General features: G+C 39.6%; 1 protein-coding gene across 3 annotated transcripts in view; it reads left to right on the forward strand.

Annotated features, from left to right (window-relative positions):
* LOC147133325 (glucocorticoid receptor-like) overlaps positions 1–26,591 on the forward strand; it is a 63,028-nt gene that overhangs the window by 4,305 nt on the left and 32,132 nt on the right. For all 3 annotated transcript variants that reach the window (XM_086057193.1, XM_086057192.1, XM_086057194.1), the window contains exon 2: positions 1,307–2,456. In XM_086057193.1, coding sequence (XP_085913319.1) covers positions 1,315–2,456 — 1,142 coding nt within the window. In that variant the 5' untranslated portion in view covers positions 1,307–1,314. The remainder of the gene's footprint in view (positions 1–1,306; positions 2,457–26,591) is intronic.

Genomic DNA, 26,591 nt, shown 5'->3' on the forward strand with positions numbered 1-26,591 from the left:
ACAAACAAAATCAGAAGAGTAAAACAAATCAGTGGCTGAAAGTGCGTTGCGCCTGAGGCTTGACTGAATATTTCCAGATTAAAGTGCCAAATAATGATACGTTTTTAAATGTCTTCTGTTAATGATGTTTTAGGTACAACAGCTCACTAGTGACAGGAATGTAATTGTTCATTACTGTAAATTCTCATGTGTAAAGCTTGAGTTGTTTTTGGCTCTTTGCATTGAAATGATCTGTCTACTCTCTCTAAATGTACATTCCGCAAAATAAAGAACCTCAAACTTACTGGTTCTTGTTGAAGAAATAGAAGCATGTCCAAATGAATGAATCTGGTGACTGTTAGTCCAGCAATGCAGACATGCTAAAATGATAAATTCACCAGCCTTAACGATAGCTTTTTATTTGTTTTTTTGCATGCTGATCTGGACAAAGAAGAAAGGATCTGAACATCTATAACTGCAGTTTCCTTATAATATAAATAATAATAATAATTATTATTATTATAATATATTTTCTATTTTATGTGGAATCTGGATCTAGATCTAGATTAAAAATTGTTTTGACAGCCCAAAACAGTTTGAAGCAAATGTTATGCAATTGGATTTGAAATACAAGCATCAGTTAAATTAGGGTTTTTCATAATAAAATGAAAATCCCTGTTAAATTTGGCATCCCGATCAAATCCACATTCACATTACAATTTCTGGTTGACAGTTACCTCTTTTGTCAACCGAGTTGAGAGCAACACATGTTGACAGACAATAGGGCAACAATAGCAGGCATACAGTATATTCTTTATCCTCTGTGAAGAACCACTGATATATTTCAGCATCATCAGTCACTTAGTTGTGAAACTCTTCTTTGTGTCTCATGTATATCTGCACTGTATATCTGCCCCCGGTAGCCACCATGCACAATTTAATAATTTGTAAATATTTACATTCTATATTTATGTTCTTACTCTATGTTTACTGTAAGTACAAGTCGAGTGATTTGTCATATTACAATCACATTGTGTGCTCATGTGGCTACCCTGTGCAAACTGTAATTCCTGTTTTCTTTAGATGACCATTACGTTGCCCTTCCTTAGACATGACACTAGCAGTTTACCCTCAATTGTTTCAAGACACAAATAATTGACAATAAATTCCGCACAATTGACAGAATTCTTACTAATAATTGAATCCACTAAATGGTGATTGTTCCCATCCCAACTAATATGATCTCTTCTCCCTCTCTCTGTTTCTCTCTTTCTATCTCTGTGTGCTGGGAATGACCCCCCGCCCCCCTCCCCATTGCCGTGTCAAGATAACAAAATGGATCAGGGTGTCTTGAAGTGCAAAAGTAATCGAGACGACTGTCTGACATTCGTGGAGTTGGGAACCGGACACTGCAGAGAGGCAGCTGACGCCACTGGTTCCCTGCTCGGCGTACTCCACCCAATCGCCCCAAACGGGGATGGAACCAAAGACCAGTTGGAGCCCAGAAGCCTCCTCGACTCCCACCAGCCCCTGTTTGAAGGGTCCGGCACAAATGGTCAGAAAATGGTCAAACTAGAGAAACGACATCAGGATGTGGGTGTGTTTGACGTGGAGGAAGAGTTGGCACTGCTGAGCCAGAATATTGTCGATCTGGACAATGCGTCTGTTATCAACACCCCCGTCCTGGGCAGCCTTCCTTTGCCCGACCTTTTCCCCCAGAGCATCAAACAGGAAGGAGACTTCTCCTTGGATAAAGAATTGGGATCTTACGGCGGACTTCCCTCTGCGACTTCCTGCGATTTGACAGGCGGCAGTCACCTGATTGAAGAAGACAGCGAGCTCTGGAAAAACCTGCCAGAGATCAGTGACTTTGATCTGGATTCCGAAGTGGCTCATTTGGAAAACAGCCTGCACGACGACGGCAGACCTGTGGGAGGTATGCCGAAAGCGACGCAAGTGCCCCTGGGCAACGGCGGGAACTGTTACGCTAACGGCAACGGCCGGCAGCACCACGTCGTGCTCCAGCCTCCTCACCAGCAGCCTCACCTTCTGCAGCACCAGCTTCACCACCACCACCAGCATCAGCAGGCCTCGTCCCTTCTCTCAAGTGTCGTCATCAAGGATGAGAACCCCGACCGCTCTTTCACCCACATCCGTTCCCCCGGTGTGGTCAAGCAGGAGAAGCAGGAGCCTGCGTTCTGCCAGTCGCAGTGTCTCCAGGGAGGCGTGGCTCATCTAGGAGCACCGATGTCCTCGTCTTTGAGCGTGGACGCGGCTGGCTATCGCTGCAGGCCCAACGCGCCCTCAAACATGGGCCAACAATACCGGGAGCCCTTTGGCATGCACTCAAACCTGCCCTCATTGGGGGAGAGCTGGATGCGACGAGACGGGTATGGCGAGGTTGTCGCGATTCAAAGGGCCAACGACGGGCTCGCCAACGCGGCGGTCTTGACGTCATACCCGCTCAGCTTCTCTAGGTTGGTGACTTTTTGAACTTATTTTCATTTTCTTTCGTCTGCTTTTGTCCGTGCTGGATTTAGTTAGCCATTGCTGAGCTTGACAGACGAGGCGAAGAACTCCATCAAGATGATATAAGAGTCTGTTGAATAACATTTAAATTATTCTCAAATTGCAGAATAAGATCGAGATCGGGTTCTGAGTCCATGCATACAAATCAGATACTATGTGAAATCTGGTTTTGAGGTTAAATTTCATAATAGCTAGTAGCTAAATATGAATCAGATACCGACTTTGTTCTTAGGAATAGGATTTTACAGAGGTATAAGTATCAGAACATGTCCACATTGGAGTCTTCTGTGATGAAATTTGAGTTGACGATAAACACACAACCCGGATCAACTCGGGATTACATTTGGTTTTTCACCCGGCATACACATTGGATTAAATTAGACAGATATGCTGTATACGCATCCGAGCATATTTAGTTGGGTTTTGTATGACACATACATTGGCATTAAATGCGGAGCTCGGATCAGTTCTGGTCCGTATCAAATTTGGTTTTGCACCCCGCATCTAAAGTAGATTAAATTTGACATCTGAACATTTTGGGATGAGTTTTCAATGACACATTTAAATTGGAGGAACGAGGAATCTTGATCCAGTCTGAAATAAATTTGGTTTTATACCCTGCATGCAAGTCATACTTAATCTGATCTGAACACATTTAAAATATACTTCATCTTGATCAGATCCGAATAGAATGTTCTGTTCGACACTGAATACAAATTGTATCAAATTTGACGCACAAACTTTACATCGACTTGTTTTTGATTAAACCCATACTCTGATTCATCTGGATCTGATCTGGATTCCGTTTTGTTATGACCCTGCATATTATTAACTGCATGTGAAGCTCCCTAAGGAAACAAACATATAAAAATTCCTCTTGATTTGATGGTGCTGTTCTATACAATGGCAGTCTGCCTAACACCTCTCTGACAGGAGCAGCTCTATCTCTGTTGAAGCTGTAGTTTTGACACAACGTGGCCCTCATTAGATTGTACAGCTAGCTGTCTTGTAGCCTTTCTGCTTTCATGACTAGTACAAATAGATTTAGACATGAGGTTCAGGGGTTATATCCACTATAGTACTTTACTTTGCCGAAACCTCAAACAGATCTCCGCCGTTCTGCTCAAGTCAATTTCTCGGCACTTGACTTCCCTGCAGGAAAGCACGAGTGTGCATTTGGAAAAGCAAAAGTGGTGAGCGCCTTAGAAGCTTTGGCCTCTTCCGTTTTGACTCTAAGCACAGTGACGCTTTTTAACACATGCCGCTCAGCTTCTTGTGCTATTTTTGTTGCTGTTGTTTTTACCTTTGGCTGTGTCGACGTGACGCTTTCCTTCAGTTACATCCACCTTTTAGGAATTTCAGATTGCATTTATACGAAAGGATGTCTTTGTGTCTGAAGTCTGAGATGACGATGACGTCAGAAGTCAGTTACGTTACCAAGCTGATGCTGAGGATAGCGCTCGTATTCCCATGTATAGCAAATCAATTTTCTCGATGGATATAAATGCTGTTCATCTGATAACCGATTATAAAGTTCAACCTTTCCAACTGTTATTGCGCCAACATTTTCAATAAAATAAATGCCAAACATTGCACGAAAATAAACAGTTTGTGCATGACGTGAGATCTGTGTAAATGCAGCAAAATCTCAGCTCCAAAATCATCTAAACTTTGTTCCACAAGTGTGATGGCAAGGAGGAAAATGTGATTTATAGAACTGCAAATGGAACTTGGCGGAAGTGGAACTGAAGGAGTGAATTTGAGATTATTTCGCGCCACCCCAATTCTCCGACGCAACTATATTTAGTAGTAGTTATCTATAGAAGTGTTACAAGTACACCTCTGCATAGCGTTGTCCCCTTATCAACATTAAAGAAAACAAAAACAAATTATAAATCAGCCGAATAACTTAACATTGTTTATACTCCCTCCATGCACACTCTGACAATGAACATAGTACAGCGGAAAAAAAAACGCCCCACAGGAAAGTTCTTCCTCTTGGAAAAATCCAAGTCAGCTTCGCAAAGACGTGTATGTAAACACGATTTTTAAAAAATGTATCACGTGAAAGTTCAACAATTTAACATAAAAAACATGCACTGTCGAACTACATACCTCGGCTGGTCCATATGTGTGTGTTGCCAGCTCCCTCACGCTGTTTTCTCGTGGAGATGTGCGGGTGTGGCAAGACGGCTTCCGTAAAATATTTGCGGCTTGGATGCACATACGTCGAGTCAAAAGTTCCCAGCGTGTCAATAAATCAGCACTTTGGTAACTCTCTCGCTCTGCCACTTTCTCGACGCAACTAGTGTGAAAATAATGTTTTGTTCTTTTTACTTTGATGTAAAGACACTCGTCGTGTTTTTGTCACTTAGTTGGGTCAGAAAACTGTCAAAAGTAGAGACTGAATATAATAGATGAATTGGCAGCACTAATTGGCTCCTCTGTTCGCAGACGTGTTGTTTGTGTAAGCAGCACACATCAGCGGGGACGTGTTTTGAACTACGGAAGCCACTAAATTTGATTTAGTTCTTTTCAAATCGTCATGACAAAAGAGCTCAAATGAGCCCTGTGCATTATTTTACTGCTGCTTAACACTAACTGCACACTTAATTCATTCACTGCCATTGACGAATTTACTTGTCTTTTCGCAATCCGGCCATTCAGTCCCAGGAATTTATTTAAATTTTTTTCAAATTTTCTCAAACGTCAAAGAGGGTCTGAAAATTTCTGGCAGTGAATGAGTTGATAATTTTTTTTGCTGGTAACGGAGTAGTATTATTTGCATTGTTTCCAATCGGAAGTATGTTTTATTCGAGCAAGTTTGTTGGGAGGCTGGGAGTTCTAACCGCCTGTAGCCTTATTAACGTTTCATCAGTTTGGGTTGCCGTCACGCCACGTGTCACCCCACAGGAAGTGTCTCGTTGGTGCATTTCAAACGTCTTGTGGGAAAGAGGCTCCCTTGCAGCACGATGGCAAGTGCTCGGCTCCTCGGTGCGACCTGATAAGTGCGTGCGAGTTAGAAGACTCGAATGCATTTGTCACTTTTATGAGCTGGAACGTGATGCTCAACGTCAGGCGCTTTGAGGTCCTTGCGGGGCCGAGGTGAGGCGGCTGGGCCTTATAGCCAACAGACTCATCGGTGTTGGCTGGGCGCGCTTTGTAAACAAGCGGATAGATAAGCTCTTGTTTGTTATCTGTGCCTGCTTGTTGCGCTGTTAGTCAACGTCTCCTGGCCGCGTTTCACGCTTGGACATGCGTCTGTGGCATGGCTGATTTTAGGTTCAGAGCCTTGGGGGTGCTGAGCACCCAGAGTGTCTGGCTGGTTCAATTTGGTTTTTTTTTCCATTTCACTTAAAGTGATTTAGGATCATTCAACATTGTTGAGGAGTGTCACTTCCCATTTGTGAACAGCACATTACACTTTGTGGTTAGCAGAAACACTATTACTACACCATGCCCAGTTTTTACTCATTTATTTCTGATGGAGTACGCACACACATACACACACAGAAGACGACGGATAGAACTTATTAGACAATGATGTATTCTACTCAACACTTTATAATTCCACCCTACACTTTACGGATTAAGCTGTGTCGCCTGAATTTGAGGGTTGCAAACCTGTCAAAAACTTTTGCACTTGGTCAAGCACATCTTTTTCAATTGCCATCACAGCCAGGTGCTGGAGTCTGTTTTGACCAGTGGTCCTTCGAAGCCAGGTATGGAGCCGGCGTAATGCGCTGAAAGACCTTTCGCTGCCTTCAAAGTTGGAAACATTGCAATATCCAGGAGATTGTACACGCATAGTGTGTCTTCAATGGCACCAGACTCCCTCTTGCTCTTCAGAAAGTTTTTTTCAACCACTACTTCTGCTGACTCAAATTCAATGCCTTAATGTTGACAAATGAGGCACAGAAAAAAAAAAAATTCAGAAGTAGGACTGCATGCATGAATCCCATTAAGCAAGTCCTGATTCACACCAGAAAACCGCCTCTCAAGTTCTGAGATCATTCTGTCCAAACAGGGGGAAAACAATATCCTCTTGAGTTCCTCTCGCTCGGATTAACCACCAACTTCACTTTCTGCCCCACAAGTTGACTCAACTACAAAATCCTCCATCTTTTTACAAACCATATACAAATAAATATACAAATACATTAGGAAGAGGTTTTGTGTATTTCTTTATACTTACTGTGGGTAATAGACTCTCACCTGAACATGGTGCTTTTTTACAGAAAAAATTGCGAATGTCCATGCTGGTGCTGGGAGGATGACCACACACATAGCTTACACACACGCAACAATTAAGCTAGGCCGATCATTGTTGCATTCGATTCAATGCTGCTAAAATGAGGACTAATATCTGTTGATGATAACAAAGTCATGGAATTTGAATTTGGAGTGCTTGAGCACCCCCAAAAACGGGCCGGTTACGCCCATGGTAGACGGCTTTCAACTGCGGGGTCATCAAGTTTGTCAGCTTGAAATCGGTTAGATTTACAGCCTTGAGCTATAGATGTGATAGTACAGTGTGTGTAAAGTATGTGCGCGCACATAGAGAGTGACACGTGTAATGATCCGCTGTGGTTTTAGGGCTGAACGATTATGGAAAATCATCTAATTGCATTTTTTTTTTTTTTTTAATTTAAAATTGCAATTGCCATGTTGTATGCACTTATTTTTTTCAAGGTCCTTTCAAGCTCTTTGACAAATAAGCAATTCATCTTTATTACAATAAACAACCACTGATTTAGACATGGGCGAACAAACCTTTTCTTCAGTATACAGAAAATTCTGAAAATGTAACGCCCACCTTGGATCTTTACCTTGATTGTTTTTTTTAACACACTAACCCTAGCCTCATTGCATCCTTGTATATACTGTTATTTTCTATTTCAAGTACATTTATTAAAAAGAGCTAATGAAGCAAAATATTTTTTCCTCCACTTATATTCAACTATATTGCATTGTTCTCTACACTAAATTAATCCTAGTGTTTTTTTATGAGCCTCACTTCTGCTATGCTGAAATGGAAATGGCTCTTTACCAAACTCCTGATGGATGAATTCATTAAGTGGCCCACAGATTAAATAAATCACATGTCTCAAAAGTGAAAGGGTGCTCATATATTCTCGTCAAGTTTTAGACTGCTGTCAATATAAAGCTGCCCTGCAGGGGTTTCTTTTAACCTCCGATTCAACATTGACAGAAGCAATTGATATTTCAAAGACCTTGTTCTGGTGTTTGCTGTTTTACTTCATTCCTCCAGGAAGTATTGAACTCCATTCGCTCGCGTCTCCAAATTTGGTATTTTCACAGACAAATGTGCTGGCTTTGTATTTGGTGTTTGTGCTTTGGGCTTCTTTTTACTGTATGCGCAACTGCAGCGCAGCCTATGTTTGTCAGCCCCCAATTTTTTTGACATGTCTCTGGCAGGTGTAACATGCAAGAAATACTACGCTTCCAGTCTCATTCCAATCCATGTGCGGTGTGAGAAACTGAGCCTCGCCCAGCACAACCGAGAAATAATTACATTTAATTTTAGTTTTCTAGAAAATGTTACATTAACACCCTTAGGCTTTGTTCAGTTCTGCATCAATTTAAGCATTTTCAGGTGCTGCCTTGCAGTAAATGCTTTACTGGAAGACTACTTCACATAAAAAAATGTATGAAATGTTGCTGGATTGGCAACATATAAAGCTAAACTCACATTTTGAAAAATCTTGCAAGCCGGTAACAAATGTTGTGTTTTATAATTATTGTAAGCCCTTAAAATTACCTTAGATCAGAAATGGAAAACTTAAGTGCAGTGATACTCTGGGGTGCACATAGGACCACACGCTTCCTAACCATATGTATGACAAAAATTTATTTTAGATATGGACAAAATATGCTCTTAACACATTCCTATTTCATTTTTGATAATACATTTTTCAATGCATGTGTACAAGATCCACTATACTAACTCAATAAGAATTGTTTGAAGCAAAAAACACGTAAACATTTTTTTTCCAGTGCAAAGGGCTCTCTTGCATGAAAATTACCATTCAAGCATGGCACAAAACTGCTGACCAATAAAGAAATATTAAATGCAAGAACTCATTTTGTAATTTAAAAAAATAATATTCAGATACTATGTTTGTCCTGCATATCATTCCAAATCTGTAGCCACTTAAGAGATGTGTTCAATGCAACCTCTTGCCTCTTCAAACCATAATGTTATCTCTCATTAATGTGTAGTAGGTGAAAGACTCCAAAACCCTTTTTATGGATTAAATAAGTGTCTCCTAGAAAAACTGTCATATGTTGTAACTTGTTTGGATGGCTGCATCAAATGCATGTGATTTCCTGACTCCTGCCTGAGTCTGCCTTATAATGATTTACTACCCGTTGACAAAAACTGCTGGTAGACGTTTAGGATTGGTCGATTTTCATCTGAAATTGTGTTGCCATGAGGTGCAACTGACCCGACAGAGACGTTTTTCGAGATAGGGCCTGTTGATTGGTTGATTATTATTATGTCCTTTTTTGCTTTGACTTGCGGGCACAAACTTGAGATATGAGCACTGTATGGTGGCAGGTGACTCAACTCACTTCACAACAAGCCACAGTTAGCAGATAGCAAACAGTTTTTCAAAAAAGAGGCTTCAAGCTGTTTATTGCTTCTGTCAGGTGAAGGTCACTATCAAACACGACATAAAACAAACAGAATTACATATTGTATCTTTAAAACAACTACATGCTAGCTAAAGGTTGACACAATAGGAAACACCATAGACATACTGGCTAACAATTAGCATCTATGTTGCGGCGTTGTTAACCTTTAAGCAACGGATATCTGAACACAAATGCGGAGAAACATACTGTATGTACAAAGACAATATAACAATACTCACAGACATATATTATTTATCTTCTGCAGAGAATGATTATTATTACTGCCAAACTGAGAGGATGAGAGAGGAGCTGACTCTCTTTACTGTATACTAAGTACAGTCAGTATATTGGTATGTCTGCATTATACTGCCCACAGGTGGCCAAGGCAAGTGCACCCGTGGGTAGCTGGCAAAGTGAGTGTATTGAAGAGTAAAGAGTGACAAAAACTGTTTACTTCTTTTAATTCGATTTAATTCGCATTACTTTATGTATTTATAAAGTCTAACAATATACAGTGCTATTTTTTCAATTAAAATACAGATTGTTTTTTTAAGGAGGTTTGAATGGATTAATGGCGTTTCCACTCAACTAATTGGGGATTATTTTAAAATAAGTGTTTTGAGCATGCACACTGAACAAATTACCGGTAAACTCAAGGCACCAATGTATTTCCTTCCTCGCATGATGGTGCACTACTCTTAGCAAATTAACATTCCTCTTTATTTTTCATTTCTGCCAAGGAGGTTTTGTTTCTTTGACATAAAACAGGATTATGTGGATTACTCAATTGATTTGCAGCAATTATGAGACTATCAAATTGTAGTGGCTCAAAATAAACAATCATCAAACACTGTATTTCAAGTTGTGGCTGTGCCTCTAGACGCCGTGCCCCAATGAGTCATTTCAAAAGATGGAAAGATGGATAGATAGGTAGATAGATGACACACTCATTTCAATTTAAAGTATAGATAGATATATAGATGGATAGATAGATCTGCACTGAGTTTTGTTGGAGGGACTGATTAACGTTAGCTAACAGTATTCTCTTCTGATAAGCAGCACTGTTGTGCCTATTTGTATTCCGTTTTGTAACGAAAACAAGCACGTAAGCAGTCGGCTAGCTGAATTAAAGCGCAGAGTCATACAGCATCTGCGTTTCAGTAGACGCTGGCATGTGATCGCTCCACAATGGAGAAGTGCATTTATCTTCCATTGAGATATGTGACTTAATTAGGTACAGTCTGCTTTGGTCTTGATGTTTTGCTGCATTTCTCTGTACTATTAGTAATAATCAAATTCCAAACGGCCGATTCAGATTTGCTAACCACCGCTGCCACTAAGTTTATATAAATAGAAATGTACCATTAATATAATTTAGGGTAATGCCGCAGTGTTGTCAATTTTAGTTGAAAGCGTCACCATGTTAAGTGGTCTTTCAAAGCAAGATTATTCATACTGCCGTTTTTGGAATACAAAGAAACAGATTACATTTATATACAGATGTGGATGTTGTATTTATCTTTGTTACTATAGCAAATATTTCTGTCAATGAATGCATCAATCTTAGCAACAAAGTTCATGCACATGCGGGGGGGGGGGGGGGCGTTTGGGGTTTGAATTGGCACTCATACCAATTAGAATTGTTTGACCTTTCCACTGAGCGTCATTCATGTTAGTTAATGATTACTAGCAGCTCTTTATTTAATTTTGTACAGCTGCTGTGAATTTTAACAGAGTAAAAGTGGTTGTGTTGGTTATACTAACAAGAAAAAGTATGTGTCGACCTCATCCTTTTGACATGATTCACTTGCATATATTTAAATCGGTGCGCGTCCGCGCATGCACGTGCATGTGCAGAGGAAGCCGTGCGATATCTGAGGACCTTGCGCTGCGGCTTGGTCAATAATTAAACCCGGCCAAGGTTGCGATCCGTGTGCAGGCAATCGTTTATCCTCTAAGAGGCCGCTCAGTCTTGCACCTTATGTAACGGCGACAATCTACGGCAGCTGGTTTAAGGTGGGGGGGTCGGGGGCGGTTGGGTGGTTGGGGGCTTGTTAGGGGTTATGGTAACAACAACTTGATAATGGCCTCATCTCCTGTTGGTCAACATAGGGTTAATGAGATTCAATGTGGGCTGAGTGCAAAGCTTCCAGATGACCTATTTCTCCTTCTGAGTCGCTCATATGGGCCACTATATGATGCGTCATGTTGAAACTGACAAGTCAAGTTGGCCTGACCGGTAATCAATGATGAGATCAGTTACAAGTCTGTATAGAGTATGCGAGGCATCTGGTTGTGCAATTAGCAAACATTTTCAGGATTCTTTAGGAAGCCCTTTATAGCTTTTTGGCCTTGACACAACAAAAGCAGCACTACTACGACCTGAGAAAAGTGATTATTCTTCATTTAGAATGTTTCTTATGCCTCCGGTGGCTGGAATATATCCCACCATGACATTTTTTCCATGCCGTGACAACGAAATGCTGTCAAGCGGCCAAGCCAGCTCCAAGCTCATGTGGACGCAATGGATGTGACGTGCATGCACCCACCGACAACGAGGCACTCTAACGGGGCCATGCCAGCGAACTATTTGTAAGGAGCATATCTAGCTACTTAAATGCACATTACAATGGCACAGGAAAACCGCTGATGGGAATGTAGGAGCTCAAGCTCATATAGTTGGTGAAGGGCGACTGCATGCCGCACTCCGAAGTGCGTCCCTCTGCGCCGTTTTGACCACGCCCCAAAAGTCAGGAAAACTGAAATGGTGAAAAAAACTCTTTAATGCTGTCACTCCACAAATGAGTACGGCATAGTTCTCTGTCTTTTTCATCTGTTTTCTTCCAGCAATTATCTTCACATACGTATAAAGTAGGGATGGGAGGGTTCGGACACCAGGTATCGTCCGATACTGGCCTTATTTCAAGGTATCTTATACTCATGAAGGATGCCAATAACAGCTATCGATACTTAAGGCAAAAAATATCTGACATCGACTAAGTATTCCTTGCCTGTAGTTGGTGCTACACCTCGGGCGTACACAGAAATGTATTTTTTCACAATTATCCGTCATTGTGTTAATTTAAATTTTATGTATCATAAATAGTATTGGTATCGGCATCGGTGAGAACTTAGGAGTGAATATTTGTACTGGTATTTGTCTGAAAAAGCGGCATCGAACTTCCCGGGTATAATTAGAAAGAAATCTCTAAATTCACTTTACAGGGTCTTTTGGGTAGTTTATTGTTGGTGTCGTGAAGCAACTGAGCTGCAGACAAGTTTTTGCTGCACTTTCATATGGTTTGCTGTGTAAAGACGGACAACATGGCAACATGGTTACTCTACTCACATAGTGTCCAAAATGGGATTTCAGAACGTTCTCAGACAGCAGGGAGATGATTTGATGTGATATGAGTTCAAGATGAAACAATCATAAATGAAATGATCAGATAAAAACTATCGATGTTCTTTAAACTAATAAAAGCCAAATGGTCTTTGTTTATAAACTGAATCTTATGATATTTACAAATATGCTACATCCTGAGTTTTTTCGTTCTGTGACTGACTTTGCATTGACTGGAAGCTAAGTCATTTAATCCACCACCTTGTTGACCCACTTTTCAGCCTGTCATGCGGTCATTCGTTAAAATAGCAAGCCCCCATGTCTGCGCCTCGTCTATTCTCATCATGGCTACCGCTAAGGCTAGGCTACTATTTTTAAACACACTACAGCTTGTGATGAAAGTACTTGTTGCCAGTTAACTGCTGCTAAATCTGTGCCGCTGAATTTTGCAACAATTTTGATATATGTTCATACTTTGCGAGACTATTTTTTTGTTTTGCTCAATATTGTATACTTCACCAAAGGTAGAAGAAAAAAAAATGAATCCTACACATACTATAGTTAGATGCACATTTTACAATCATTTAATTTCCAGAATGCAAAAGAAACACATATTGTAGCTACAAGTTTAAGAAAAAAAAAAAGAATAAATCATTTTTACTCTGTATCTGTTACTTTGTGTTAAACATGCTGAACAGGTTCACCCATTTCCAATGATAAATAACCCGCCCGGCAGTACAGCTCCCTCACATACTTTTCAGTTAAGCCTGTGTCACTTAACGTGATGAGGAGAATGATAAAGCGAAACAAGGTCGGTGTGAACTGAAGTGGGACACAGGCCAGCCTTACAACTCTGAAAGAACTATGCCAGTGTGAAAATGAGAGTATTTTTTTTTTTTTTTTTTTAATTGAGCTCATTTGAAAAGAGAGGGTTATGTCCTCTCCCAATGGCTATTTTATTTGAAGGCAAGCCCTTTTCTTATCAGCATTAAAATTATGTGTCTAGGAAGAAACAATTTACCTTTGAGCTTGTCATGCCACAGGGTTGACAGAAAAAAGAAAAGAAGTGCTCCCAGAGTTAATCAGAGCTGTTTGGAAAAGTTTATCTTAAAGTCCCCTTGAGGATGCTATTAGATGGGCTCAGCTTTGTATTTATGTATTATATGTATATATATATATGTATTTATAAGTTCGAATGCGACATAATCTATCAGTAACCTACGATAATGTGGTAGTGAAGTATCGGAAGTCATAAGTAATTCTAATCATAATAGTTCTAGTATATGTATGAAAAGAAAAATAGCTCCTAAAATAAACTGCTGCCTTAATACTAACATTCAATAGAAAACTCCATAGGCACACAGGCTAACAATTAGCATCTATGTGGTGGTGTTTTACCTTTTAAGCAGCAGGTTTCTAAAAGTAAATGTTGCAACAACCCATGTAGAGAGACTATATAATCATACTCATAAGAATATGTTCTTTATCCTCTGCGAAGAACGATTAATATGAGCTGAGTCTCCTGTACAGTATATCCGTATGTCTGTCCTATACGTGCACACCAGAATTAGCAGCACAATGTGCATTGAAGGACAACGTGTGACAAAACTGGTTGATTATTTTTAATTTTATGCAATGCAGTAGTACAATATTCTGGAGTGCTATTTTTCCTTTCACATACACATTACCGGTACATTATTTTTTGTTGATTTTTTTTTTTTTTTTTTTTGCTAGGAAGGCTGCAGCGGATTAATGGCATTTCCGTTCATGTCAATGGGAATAGATGATTTGAGATATGAGTGTTTTGTTCACGGATAGAGTTACCATTATCTCAATGCCCCACATCAAAATGACTGCTTGGGAAAAAAGTCATTAAAACAACAATGCTAGCGTTTTTTTTTTTTTTTTCCTGCTATTTCGGCGTCAACACAATCAGGATTTATCATTTGAAACTGTACTGCGATGACCCGAACTGTACCGCATTGTGTAGTGGAAACTTGGCTTCCGATGCCTATTCTGTATCAGTTTCAATTATCCGACATGGAAGCTATGTCCACTTCCTTTCCGCTTCCTTTAACCTCTTTGGGTAAGAATAGTGTCACGCTCTGGCCGGCATCCCAGCACCGCTTTGTGTTGTTTCGTTTGAGTCCAGGCATTCAGCCTGTGAGATTAGCTCTGGTTACCTTACACCACTTCATGGTGAGTGACTTAAAGGCCCTTCATCTCCCCCACACCCCGTCTCCCGTGACTAATATCTTTAAACTATATTTTGGTACATGTGATGTCATTTGACCAATGGGGATTTTCAACATTATTCCCATGTTGTTTCATGAAATGTTGAAGTGTTAAAGCCACCGATTTGATTGCATTATTGTTTTAATCTGATTTATGACATACTGACTTATGTTTACGCCACACGTGGTCGTGAACGCTGAAAAGAGTGCAAGTCAAAGTGTTTAGTAAGGTAACAACTCTAATTGAAATAGAAAGTAGGTAAATAAAGAAATTCATATTATTTCATGGTTCATTGGCCCTTATTTTACCATAATGGCTTGTGTTTGTTAAAATATTAATTGGAAGAGGGCCTTGAAAAAATAATCACATAGAAATCGCAATTGAAATTTTGAAGAAAAAAAAAATTACAATCACTTTATTTTTTCATAATCATTCACCCCTAGTTTTTATCGTTTGTTTTTGTATACAGTATGTGAAAATATTTTCAGCTGTCACGATGCATGGCTAACTGAGAATTTACTTGCAGAGAATTTGTCTCCGATCTGTTTTTTCACGTCCTTTGCCTCAGGCTGATGTCAGGCATATTCAAAGCACATGAGACGTATTGAAATAATGGGAATAAACCACTTTTCAAGGCTTGAGAACTACTTAACAACCGTGATGAATTTATGTTCATTTTCTTCTTTATGTTTTCCGACTCTCTCATACCAGGACAATGTGTCATATTGCTGATATGTTATAACAAAAACCATAACCTTAACCATAACATTAGTCATACTTTTAACATCTCTCTGGGGTGCAAAGAACTCGTGTATGCCTGTTTTATTTTTTCTTTGCAAAGTCAAACGACACAAATGTGGTGCAATTTGAAATTGAACGAAAACAGTCCTTGAAAAATATGACTCAAAAGACAAACAAAACTTGGAGTTCCAAATTACCATCATCATCTGGGACATGAGTTATTTGGAAACTGGAAATTGTATTTACTGCGGCATAGGAACAGGATCTGGCAGTGCACCTCTTTCAATTAAAATATCTTGAAAAACATAATTTTTGAACAAGTGAAGTAAATGAGCTTTCTTACCATATTCAAATGTTTTAAAATGTATGTCAGATATATACTCAGATGAACTTCAGGTACAACATGAATAGCTCTTATCTGAACGCATAACAGCTAATGACTAGCATTACAGTTGTTGTAGTTTGTTTATTGAGCAGTGGTTAACTGGTCTTAATATTTCTCTTAATCCCATTAAGAATGTCAAAATGTTACCTAAACTATTGCCGGCCACAGTTAATGTTTGAGCCTGGAAGTTAATACCCTTCAGATTACGTCCTATGGGAAAATAATTTTGGAACTATAACAATGTGCAAGTCAACCAGGACCAGATAGTCGTAACACTGACTTGGAAGAACCTAGAAATTGCACAAAGTTGCCTTTAAAATAAAACACATACAAATATTCTTTAAAAATTATAATGCTCCAATGGTAGTGAAGTGCAAAATTCAAGTCACTGGCCACAGGCATAATCTCAAAAGATAAAAGTCTGCTGTGCAATAATACCATGGAACAGGATGAAAACGATCTTATCGGGGTAATGAGGTCTATTGTAGAAGCTGCTTCATCCAACTATATTTTTAATACAGTGTTTCAGTATAGTTTTGTCTGCAAAAAAGGTAACCACAATAATTATTAATATATATTGTTAAATGAATACCACTCAGTGTCATACGAAATAAATGATTTTGTACTGAATCTCATTAGATTGTGAAACTCTGCGTTTATTGAGGTCAGTAAAATTGGATCACTGACAGCAACATAAATCTAAAATGTGGATTCTATTGAAGATAAGAATTAATAAAGGTTGAAAAAGTGCAATTGGGCCACAATCCAGTCGGACAAAGTCTGTGTGTACATTATGGTCCCACCTTTGCCCACGCCATTTATGTTTACTCCAATAAAAGTCTCTCTGAACCTACTGTACTTTTCCATCACTCCCCCCCCCAACTTTTTTTAATTTTTTTTATTAACCATTGTTTCCTCTGTGGAAACGGTTGTCATTTCATGACATCTTGTGCAAGGTTCACCTTTGTTTATGTTCTCCTTTTTTTTTTCTTCCCCTCATGTTATTGTTTTACCACAGCAGACCAAAACAAATATCCCACTACTAGCTTACCAGTGTCCTTTTTTGTGCCACATTTTTTTGCCATTGACCTGAATGTCTGTACAGTATGACATTTCTGTTGTTGTCTTAAGCTTACTCATTCGTGTCATAAGTGCTGACACATGAAATTAAATTACGTTTGTGTTGTTTGAGGGTTTATAATTAGCGTAACATCGCTGCTAATTTCCTTTAGTATGTCTTTCACACTTCACATTATTGTTTGCCAGTGTTAAACTAGAACATTCTTATTTAATTTAGTTTGTTTCATACATCTGTTTGGCTTTAAATTTCAACTGCGAGAGACAAATAAAGAGCAAACACAATTTGCTTCTTATTTGGAGAGTTGTTGGCTACCTTCTACAGTTCACTTTTTACAGTGAAATATTGCGTTACAAATTTTGCTAACAAAGAGGGAAATTAAACAAAAGGGAAATTTCACGAGTGTAAGTTGAACAGCTCTGGGTTGAAGTTGACACCGTTGCATGATGCGTGAAACGGGAATTAAAAAAAACAAAACATCGTGGCTCCTCTGCTGTGAGTCACTTTTTCAAGCGTGGACTTTGTCGCTTTGTGTCTCACATGACTAACGTCACGCTGGCTCATCTGCCAACACTCATGGGCATGGCAACCAGAACTGAGCTAACTCGCGACATATCGTTCTGACTCACTGCTTCTCATGTTTGATCTTCCTCTTGGCCACTGCTTGCTCGTATTAATGAATTACAGCGGCCACTCGATGGTTTCTCGGCTGAACACTTGCCTCTTTTGGATCTTTTGCTGATGTCTTCCTTCTCCCGGCACTAAAACAGCTAAGCTGTTAGTCATGAGAGTATTTTTAGCCCATAATATGTTATTATGAAAGGAAAATTTGGGAGGGGGGTTTAATTTGGAAAGAATCGAAAGCAATTTGCCTGAGAAAATGAAGTCTGAGGTGTTGTGGAAGTGTGTGTCATGATTGCTGTGCTCAATCAGCACTAATAGAGATTCACCTACATAAATAGCCATCCAAATGTGGAAGGTAATTGTCAGAGAAACTGTTAAATCAATCCCTAATATTGTACTCATTTTGTTTTGGGCGGCACGATGATTACTGTAAGTGGAATTATCGCATTTGCCCCACACTTCTGAAGTTCGTGTTTGAATCTTGGCCCGGGCCTTCCTGTGTAGTTTGCTTGTTCCCCGCATGCTTGCGTGTTCGCTCCATTGCGAGTCCAGATGGATGAATGTGTTTACGTGTTTGTATATATATGCTCTGCGACTGACTAGAGACCAGTCTAGGGTGTGCCTCGGCCCTCGCCCAAAGTCAGCTGGGATAGGCTAGAAAATGGATGAATAGATTTTGGATTTCAGTGGAATCTCCAAAGTGGAACATTTGTTATGTGACGCCGCTTGACTGCCAACCATCATAAAGGCTTTACTAACTGTACAGGACATTTTTTAACATTCTAAACTCATAAAATTGTAAAGAGAAGTAAATTACTGTATTAGAAAGATTGTTAACCTTGTGCATTTTAGACATACTGTTGGACCTAGCGAGAGAGTCAATAGATTTTGAGTATCTGCCGAGATCGAGCCCCGATCGGCAATGCATTAGGAAGAATCAAAGAAAGTGTGTGGACATGATTTTCTGCTTCGTCTTTTTCACGTATCACATGAACCCAAAATATTAAATCCGAAGGATGATTTTTCGTGAGAGGTTCAAGGTTGCAAAAGGCGTTCGTTAGGTGTAGATATTCACCAATATTTTTAATGGTCGCAAACAGTTTTTCTTGACGCAAAGAAATTTTGGTTTTTGGAATGAAAATGACTATTTTGATTGTCTTGCTTTTAATTATTTCCATTCTTTTCCCTCTAAAAATCCCAATAGATTAATCAACATTTCTTGTTTGTTTTTTCTTTCCATTTAGGATGAAATAAGTAAATGAAGCTTCAAATCCTTTCATTTTGTGAATTCTGACTGACAGCCATTTCTGCTTATGTTGTTATGCCCATGGATACATCACTGAACATGAATGGACCCCACGCCACCAACTTCACCGAGCAATAAACCAATGCCGCTTATCAGAAGCTCACGCTATTAGCGCTAATCTGTGCATTCAACAAATCTCAATGCAGCTCTGCTTACCTCTTGGCTTTGACATGGCGAAAGGACGTCACGCCTGTGGCGGGTGTGTGTGTTTGCACGTGATAGTGGCTTTGCATGAGTCTTTCAAACAGTGTGGCCATCCCTTGAAAGTGGTTCTGGATTTTCAGCCAGATTATCTGATCAGGTCATTAGCGGAGAAGCTTGCTTTGGCGTTGGTTATTTTGTAAATTAGCCCCACTTTATGTTAAATTAAATTATGTAAAATTAGACAGGGTCAACCTGTTGGTGAAGAACTTTGATGTATTCCGTTGCTTACAGCAAGCTGGGTATCTGCAGAATAATGCTGCTGTAAAACATATAACAGTGCAAGAGTGCAACAACATCACCTAGTCATTCTCTACCCTCAGCGCCGTTGCTATGGAGCCTAAATCCAGGGTCAGTTATATTTGCCATTTCCAGAAAGCCTGATGCAAACTGGGACGAAGTGAGTGTCAGACCATCTGAGATGGGAGATTGACAGAGAGCGTCTGCGATCGTTAAGACAGCTGTGTGCCTATGATAGTATTTTCATCCTAGGAAACACAGGAAAAGACCTTAAGACGTTTTTAATGTGTTCAGTGCATTGCCACATAGTAAAATCCCAATATTTTCCTCTCTTCTATTAAAAGTCAGCAAAGACCTGGCTCTCAAAGATGATCTTGAGTGTTGTCCTTTGGTGTGGAGAATGTCACGAGTGACGAGAGATGACAATCGTAAATGTTAAACCTGTTCAATATTTACTATTGCAAATCCTTGTGAGGATTGTCAACACCGACGTGAAACATGACATCCAATTCGGAAGCAAACCTTCGCGACAAGAACATTAACAAGGAGAAGAGTCAATAAAACATGGTTTCATTGGTCTTTTATAAATGTTGACAGAACGTGGGGTAGTCATCAAGTTAAAAAGTTAAACTCGTCAATAGCTGTACGTACTTATGTTGGACAATTTCAATATCTGACGTTTGAGTGGTGATGCTATATGAGGAATACCAATGCGATATTTGTATCATTTCTCCAGTAAATTCAGTCACATACTGTATGAACTCCTCATTGCTGGTGTTGCTCAGTGTCCTTTTCCTCGCAAGATCACTGCTAGGCTGTGTTTACTGTTGACTTTTGTTAATGGACTATGATATGAACTGGTTGACCTGTCTCAGGAGAAAGTAAAGTCGGAAAGGTTACATTTGTGTTTTGTCCACTTAGTGTCTCGCTCTGACTCATATGTTGCTTTATGGTGAAATCATCATTGAACTTTCGGAGGGGGGAGTGGAGATGCTACTAATTATTTTGTTTACCTCCTTTGGATCTCTGCTGCGGATGCTGTTTTTTTCTGTGGTTACTCCAAGTATAATTTACCCCGGACATGCATTTAGATAATCTAGATGTTTGCTGTTTCCTCAAAAAATAAGAATGAAACTGGCACACCAGGTCACCTCTTGTCAGACATGTTTTGAACATTTGTACTTTCTCTTCTTTATTTATATTCTTTATAAGTCATCTAATTATTCTGGGAAATATAAGAGACTGAAAAGATACGTTGTCTCTGAGGGTTGATGATTGGCTTTTTTTCTTTGTATCAACTGTGCGTGTAGGCCAGCCTCATGATGACTAAATAAAAATAGTATTTGGCACGAATGGACTCTGGGCTAAAGTCTGCTTATCTTGTTTGCAACATCCACAAAAACATGAGAGAAGTTTCTATTTATTAATATTTTTCTATTTAAGGACAAAAGCTACTGTTAAACTGACAGCCAAATAACGCAATTGTAAAATATACAAGACAAAAACATTTCATTTAAATGAATCTCCACCAAAAATAAACTGTAAACAACAGTAATAAAAATGTTGAGCACAGATGTTGTTTGTTTGTCGAGTTTTTGGTTCTTGGAGAATGACATAAGATGGCGGTCTGCACCATTTATTTAATTCTGCGGTGATGGCAACAGTCAGTTACTTAAAAAAGGGAAAATAAGTAAAATTCAATCACTGTGGCAAGCTCCATATTTGTTTTCTTTGTTCGTCCTCTTGGTAGCTAGCATGCTTCTTGCAGATTCGTTAGGTCTGACATAAAACCACAGGCCTGACGTAAGACAAATAGACGCTAAAATTTGTACCATTTGCAACTCCAGTGAGCCCTGTAAAATCTATTTCTCAAACAAAAGTGGGGAAAAAAAATCATGTAGCGCCGTATTTGCTTGTGTTTGTCTGTCATTTTGATAGTTAGCAATTGACATCCTAGGGGTGGGCGATATGACGATATTAGATCATTAAGGAGTTTAACGTGTTGACGATCTCAGAAAGCCGAAAGATTGTTTGATCGTCTGCAGGGCACATTCCATACAGTGTAGCTCTATGGCGGCGCAAAGCCGCTGACGCATACCCGTCCAACCAATCACAGCACGCATAGTACGCCATACGTGACACTCCCCGCCTCCCTGTTTGTTTGTATTGCGGGAAGCTATAGCGAAAAGTCACCACGAAGCAGAGTTGGTCCCGAAAAGAAACTCCATATCTACAGTGTCGATGTGGTTTGGCTTTTCCTCGGAGGAGAACGCGCAAACCAGTTATTTGCAAAGTTTGCAGAGACTCTGTACGGATGTCAGATGGCAACACGTCAGACCTGTTTAATCAGTTAATCACAATTACCAGTTAATCAGCCAAAGCAAACGCAAATCAGACACATGGTAGCCAGAGGCAGCCGCTAGCTCCGAGCTAACATACCCCACGGTAACACAGTCATTTAACAAGGGTACTCCATATGAAAAAACAGGCAAGCAGTGTAAAGAAGTAACTGAGGCAGTGAATTATTACCTTGCTGAAGACATGACTCCCATTAAAACAGTGGAAAACAAGGGGTTTAAAGGACCCTTTAAAGTACTAGGCCCGCGTTATGAGCTGTGTTTTTATGTTTACGTTATGCTACCTTTTATGTTTACATTCACTGCACGTTTTGATAAAAATTGTCACTATTCAAATGAAAACCTGTTCAGAAAGCTTAGCTGTCTTAAAATGTCTTTCTTTTTTCTTTTAGAGTTTTATATGAATTTTAAATAGTTTTTATATGTTTAACATGAGGAAAATGGTCAAAAATGTGCAAATGAGTCTAAAAAAAACAATGTAAAAAAAGAATCATGTTCGTGATTTAATTTTGAAAAAATCGTGATATGATATTTTTGCCATATCGTCCACCACTATGACATCCTGGTTCATGGATGACTCAAGACAAATTGACAGTGTAATTTTGACAATAAAATGTACCATTTGACACATTAGTAACCCAAAATATAAATTCCTTAGGCGCACCTTAACGAAAATCTTATACGCTTAAAGTAATCAATTCTGCACCATCTCTCAAATAAATTTTGTTGAAATGTATTTTTTTTGCCTAATCCCCCATCCAACAAAACTCTTGTTGATAGTGTTACAGGTGATGCAATGCAGCCTGTATTCAAGATCGAAACTTCACAATTTTAAAATACCTCAATACTCGTACCAGTTTGAGATGATAACACACATTCTGAAGACAGTATGACTTCATTGGAAGCTGATTTCTATCTACAGTCGCTGGTGAGACAAAATGTGAGGTACAAGTGACAATTTGCTTTAAACGGAAAGTACATCCAGGCAAAACTATTATTATTTTTTTTATGTCTGACCTGGTAGACGCTCTTGATGATTTAAACCACAAAATTAATTCATGCGAGAAGACACATTAGCATTGTTCCATTCAATATCTCACATTAGTAAAACATGTGAAAGCCAGAATCATCCCAAAATGAGAAAGCTGTGCTTCATTGCTCAACACTCGTCCATGTTCTTTTTCAGCATGGCCGCGTGTTAAATGGAGCCATATCGCACCACTGATTGTCCATTAGAAACCTTCGCATGGTCATGTGCACGTTTTCTTCTTGATCCAACACAGTGGACCACGTTGCATGGCTACTAAATAAATTAAGTGTTGAGTAACTGTTTATTTTGTTTTCATGCATTTGGACTTTGACTGGCAAGAAAAAAAGAAAAGAACTCACGCTTGGTTTCCAGCCTGTGTCGACATGACCGACCTAGATTTTGCTTCCTGGCCCTTTGGTCCATGTCATCGCATGACCCTGATTTGGTCCGACTTTATTTTATTTTAGTTTAGTTTTGTATTGAGATCAAAAATTAATTAATTCGGGTTAAAATGTGTGGTGATAGCTAGTTTTAACCTATACACTTCCTAGAATACTAAAAACAACCACCCACTAAAACCATAACTGAAGGGCTCTAATCCGATGTTCGAACAGTATTTTTGCCTCAACGAAGGAGGTCATGTTTTTAGTAGTTTGTTAGTGAGAGGGATTACCGGTATGCACACAGTCTGTACATTTACAGAGTTCATTATGGTATTCATTAAGGTGGACATGACTTCTAGAAATGGGCTCAGTTTTTCAAATAACAGCTCTTATAGTAATGTTCCCTTAGAAATTTGAGCTTTGGTAGACACGCCTATCCTTAATAAACTCTCAAAGAAGTCTGTGCCTGAAGAGAAGAAGCGGCCATTTCTGAGTTAATTTGACCATTCCCAGCAGTTTACGACAACTATCCTGAGCGATTTTGTCTGATTGCAATCGAATTTGGACCATGCGTACAAGACACATGGGTGATTGCAAACAATTTTAGATTTATTCTGTGTGGGTGGATTATAGCAGCGATACATCTGACAGTGTCCAAAATGAGCGTTATCATTTTCTTTTTGTCTTGTATGAAATGTTACATTAGTGTCCTAATTTGATGTGCTGTGAGTGTACTTTGTGTTAATTTATGTACAGACAGTAGACAATAATGGTGGGAGGATGTAAATGCGCCTGTCCATTAGTCAGCTTTAGCCAGCACTGTTCTACTGCTGACGTTTTGTTTCAGTACTCCCACTCGCTTGTGTGCGGGTTTTGTTTTCCACCCTCACAGTCAGATATAAAAGTTTAGCACAGGCATACTTGCTGTACACTGGTCTGCCTCACTACAGTATAGACCTCCATAGTGGCTGCATGTACCCATCGTCACGTCCTGCTGCTCGTACTGACAATCCTACTCCTGATCGACTCGTCTTCACTCGCCACTATGTTGAAACCTTATAACGGAATAAATGCCAGGCGCTCCCTTCCACTCCCTCTTTGGTTTGTGTGCATCGCATGGCAGGTAGCCAGCTATGCATGATTAACATCAATTTGCTTCCTGTGATAGTAGGCATGGTGACCGCTGAGGCTTTGAAACGAATAGCTTTGCACAAGATGGATGTTTATTTCATGAGACTTAGTTATGTTTACTACAAGTAGTGGATGGAGGCATTATGAGCTCTCGCTACTGATCTGGAGAGGCTTTTAATGCACCTCAATCGTATGGTGTTCCACAGGGTTCTATTTTGGGTCCCTGGCTGTTGTCGTTATATTCGCTGCCCCTAGGTTACATCACTCGGTATTTCCTTCCACTGCTATGTGGATGACTGTCAAATCTATGTCCCGCTGAGCAAAAAAGATGTTTTCTCCTTAGGATCACTTTTGTTCTTTCTAGAGGACATCAAAGCCTGGATGTCATTAAATGTCTTAAATTTCAACGAAAAGAAAACAGAAGTTATGGTGTTCGTTCCCAGTGGCTCTCCTGCATCCCACCCTGTTAACCTGGGCCCCCTGGCTTTATATCTAAAGACAACAGACTGTGATCTTAAATTGAACCGGCAAATCAGCGCTGTCGTTAGGTCCAAAATCCTGCTGCTCGCCTCCTAACTGGAGCTCGGAAGACTGAGCATACCCCAATTCTGTCCGCCCTTCATTGGCTTCCTCCCTCCACCTTCACTTCCCTATTTTATTTTTCCAGGTTCTATATATCAGCCCCAAAACGACCCCCCACTCTGTTGATTACCTTCCAAAGGGCAATATACTGTAAATCGGCCTGGCCTCTGTGATTAAATTATTACGAATTTTGATATTCTTCTTATTATTGTGATATTATTGAGTCGATTCATTAAAAAAAAAACTTTTTCACTGTAGCACCCAAGTGATGATGTGGGAAGCATGACAATGATAATGCGAGTGAAGTCTGCACAAGCTGCCGACGTATGATTAGACTTTAGCCGCTACTAACTAACCGTGCAGCCACCAGACCAATGCACAAAACCACCACCACTGCTCATCCTCATGCCGTCCACATAGATATCATGAGAATCAGATAAAACCTTACAATGGATCAACAGTGCCTTGCCATTGTGAGGCTTTAAACAGGATGTTCTCCTAATGAAGTGGCCACTGAGCTTGGAGTCTCATAGAGTGCCTTCAGCTTGTTGCAACAGAGAAACTGGATGAGTCACGCCTTGAAAAGTGTTTTTGATCAAACACTTCTTGCTTGCTTCTGCTTGTTGAAAAACATCCCAGAATGCGTGTATGTGTGCGCGTCTGTGACACAGTGCATATGTGGCAAACGGGCACATCACCAACACAGTGACTTTACGTAGATGGTGCTCGGTAAATACAGAATGCAAAAACAACAAATGCATTAGTAACAGCTTTTTTATATTTAGAATGATTGAACATTTTTGCTGATATTCATCGCACCAAAAAACGGGATTGGCAGTATGTTGGCAATGTGTGTGTGTGTGCGCAGGGAGGTTGCTAAGTGAAAACTAAATGAAAGCTAATAAGGACACTAGGGGAAATGGATGCTGTGCACCTCAGGCATTGGCCATCCATCTGATTTAAAAGACACAATGTGTCAGCAGCAAATTGGATCTGCAGGGAGCAAGTGAAGGTTCCCCGGTACACACATATAGACTCACATACACACGCAATTTCAAGTGTCAGGAAAAAAAAAATCAGCCAACACGTACAGTTATGTTTACATATGCTGCGGACCCCCGCTATTTGTAGGGGACAGTCACCGAGCCTGACTGCAAATAGCAAGTTGCCACAAATAATTGATGCTTCCCAAAAAGTGATTAACTGTAAACCATAGAAATACCACAAACTATTATCTCAAAGCACTGAATAGTATTTCAAATGCTTACAAAGAGCTTGAAACATTGCTGTACTCTTAAAAATACAGTTGCAGTAAACCGCTTAAAGCTAAGCATGCATACACAGTAACCTACCATCACTTCTGATGATGAAGCAAAGTTGTTGTTTTTTTCAAGTGGTACTTGCTGTAAAAGGTTTGAGAACCACTGGTCAACCACATAACCATATATACCGCACACCCCTAGTGTCATGATGACTTTTCTAATAACATTGTTTTTGTTTTTAGCCATTTATTTGTTTTTAGCCATTTATTTGTCATACTTATCGTACTGTCATACGATTAATCGTATTTTTCAACTACAATTTTTTACGAAGCTTGGAACCGATATTTACTTGAGTACAATTTTGGAATTAATGTGGTAAAAAGATAAAAGTATATTTCGGTTCAAAGTCTGTTCTAATAATTTTCTTTAATTCTTGAATCCGATTCTTTTTTTTTTTAGTAAAATACGATAGTAGAACGACACACCAAAGACGTACAACTGATATGGTGTTTGAATTTGGCTTTG

Source organism: Filicampus tigris, chromosome 17 (assembly GCF_054856515.1).
Source record: "Filicampus tigris isolate MCC_2025a chromosome 17, RoL_Ftig_1.0, whole genome shotgun sequence".
NCBI classification, from domain to species: domain Eukaryota; kingdom Metazoa; phylum Chordata; class Actinopteri; order Syngnathiformes; family Syngnathidae; genus Filicampus; species Filicampus tigris.